The sequence below is a fragment of the Austrofundulus limnaeus genome, unplaced genomic scaffold (genome assembly GCF_001266775.1).
Source record: "Austrofundulus limnaeus strain Quisiro unplaced genomic scaffold, Austrofundulus_limnaeus-1.0 Scaffold886, whole genome shotgun sequence".
Classification (NCBI taxonomy): Eukaryota; Metazoa; Chordata; class Actinopteri; order Cyprinodontiformes; family Rivulidae; genus Austrofundulus; species Austrofundulus limnaeus.
In genome coordinates this window covers 127,484-130,032 of record NW_013953288.1, presented here as the reverse complement: position 1 = coordinate 130,032, position 2,549 = coordinate 127,484, and the positions used below count along the sequence as shown (strand labels likewise).

At 45.2% G+C, this 2,549-nt stretch overlaps 1 protein-coding gene across 1 annotated transcript in view; it reads right to left on the bottom strand.

The window, feature by feature from the left end:
* camk2a (calcium/calmodulin-dependent protein kinase II alpha) overlaps positions 1-2,549 on the bottom strand; it is a gene marked incomplete at its 5' end in the record, with an annotated part of 10,250 nt that overhangs the window by 2,879 nt on the left and 4,822 nt on the right. Inside the window, 2 exon segments of the mRNA XM_014029352.1 lie at positions 89-137; positions 540-580. Coding sequence (XP_013884806.1) covers positions 89-137; positions 540-580 — 90 coding nt within the window.

The window sequence follows — 2,549 nt, the reverse complement described above, 5'->3', positions numbered from 1 at the left end:
CACACACACACACACACACACACACACACACAGGTCAGTATCACTGTAGAATCAGCAGTGACAGGTCGTTGGATCAACTGATGTTCACCTCTGGTGTCTTCATCTTCGATGGTGGTGTTCGTGCTCTCTGAGGACTCCTGAAACAACAACAAGACACATGATGGTTCTGCTCTGGTTCTGCTCTGGTTCTGCTCTGGTTCTGTTGGGTTCATGTGTATTTAAACATCCAGTTTAAGTTGTGTTTTATCAAATCTCTACAGACTCCATAATGGTTTATGCTAACAGTCGTTCACACACTGATGGTGGTAAGCTACATTGTAGCCACAGCTGCCCTGGGGCACAGAGGTGGGCTGCCATGCACCGGCACCACCGGACCCTCTGACCACCATCCGTAGGTAAGGCAGGTGAAGTGCCTTGCCCAAGGACACAACGACTGAGACGGATGGAATGGGGTATTGAACCAGTTCCCTAACCAGTCTAGCACAGCCAGCCCAGTGTAGAAATGTTGAACTAAATCTTTTTTTGTCTCCTTCACTTACTTTGACACCATCTGCCTTCTTGTTGCTTCCACTCTTTCCTCCTGAACGAGGGATGAAAATCAAGAGACACAGAAGAACCAGAGTCAGAAAAAAAGGCACAAAGGCAGAAAAGAGGAGCGACGGCATCGTACCAGCAGCTGCTGCTGGAATTCCTTTCAACAAACCTCACAGGAACATGACCCAGGAAGTGGAAAATATCTAAATGTTTGCAGGACAACAAGACAAAGTGGCGATAAAGGTCCTGAGAGTCAGACATCAGAATAAACTGTGTGACGGCATGTATCTGACAGATGGAGGGAGTTCCCTGCGTGACATATGGGTCAGTCTCTGGAGCCAAGGCCAAATTTAGGATCAACTTAAGATAGCAGAAASAGTGCACACATTCCTGAGTCCAGAGCCAACATGAAAACCTGATGTGTTCCTGCAGCTTCTTCACTGGATCATTAATGTCTGCTGTGGATGAATGAAGGAGGGAAGGAACAGAACCATCAGGTCTGATCACATACAGTACCTCTATCTGAATGACAGATGGGATCAGACCATTTTATTCCTTTATAAACACACATTCCTAGTTTAAGATTTGAGTTTTTATGTCTGTGTTCTCTGATTTTACTGCTCTTCTATTTCTGTGCTGCCACTCCCACCTGCACCTGATCTGTTTCCCTGCACAGGTGTTGGGTTAATTAGTTTACATTGATTGATTGATTGATTGATTGATGCCTTTATTGTCATTGTACAGAGCACAATGAAATTACATTTAAGAACACCCATTCAAGAAGACACACAACAAAAACATGAGGAACAGGTGATCAGGTCATGCAGCAACCAGCAGGGGTCGCACTACCTTTACAAAGAAAAACTAAAAAAAAACCACAGAAGGTTGGATGAGGAAAAATAAAAACATCATATTATATCAATGAAATACGATACACTATGGTGTTTCTGAAAAAACCTCAACAAGCAAGAGCTCATTTATTAGCCAGAGGAGTGAGTGAGTTTAGAGGAAATGAGTCAGAAGAACTCAGCCTCCCAAAAGAAAACCCTGTAGTTCAACCAAAGTTCAGAATATTGGTGTTGAATTGTTCAATCTGTGCAGCTCCAGGCTGACCTTCAGGAGATCACATTAGACAGAGTGAGAGGGGGACAGGTGTACAAGTACAAGTACTGTTTTTGTAGTTTGTTGCTTTGGATCTGTGTGGTCATGCCTGCAGGACTGAGTCCAGGGTAGTGTGGAAGGACAGTGGATGTACGTTATTGTCCAAATCTTTGTGAGTTTTTTTCGCTAAAATGACCACTGAGGGCTAACCACCCTGAAGACTAATCCCCTGAAGACCAACCCCTAAAGACTGAGAGTAAGCCCTGAAGACCAACTCCTAAAGACTGAGACTAATCCCTGAAGACCAACCCCTAAAGACTGAGACTAATCCCCTGAAGACCAACCCCTAAAGACTGAGACTAATCCCCTGAAGACCAACCCCTAAAGACTGAGAGTAAACCCCTGAAGACCAACTTCTAAAGACTGAGTAAGCCCTGAAGACCAACCCCTAAAGACTGAGAGTAAGCCCTGAAGACCAACCCCTAAAGACTGAGAGTAAGCCCTGAAGACCAACCCTTAAAGACTGAGACTAATCCCCTGAAGACCAACCCTTAAAGACTGAGAGTAAGCACTGAAGACCAACCCCTAAAGACTGAGAGTAAGCACTGAAGACCAACCCCTAAAGACTGAGACTAATCCCCTGAAGACCAACCCCTAAAGACTGAGAGTAATCCCTGAAGACCAACCCCTAAAGACTGAGACTAATCCCCTGAAGACCAACCCCTAAAGACTGAGAGTAAGCCCTGAAGACTAACCCCTAAGACCGAGACTAATCCCCTGAAGACCAACCCCTAAAGACTGAGAGTAAGCCCTGAAGACTAACCCCTAAGACCGAGACTAATCCCCTGAAGACCAACCCCTAAAGACTGAGAGTAAGCCCTGAAGACTAACCCCTAAGACCGAGACTAATCCCC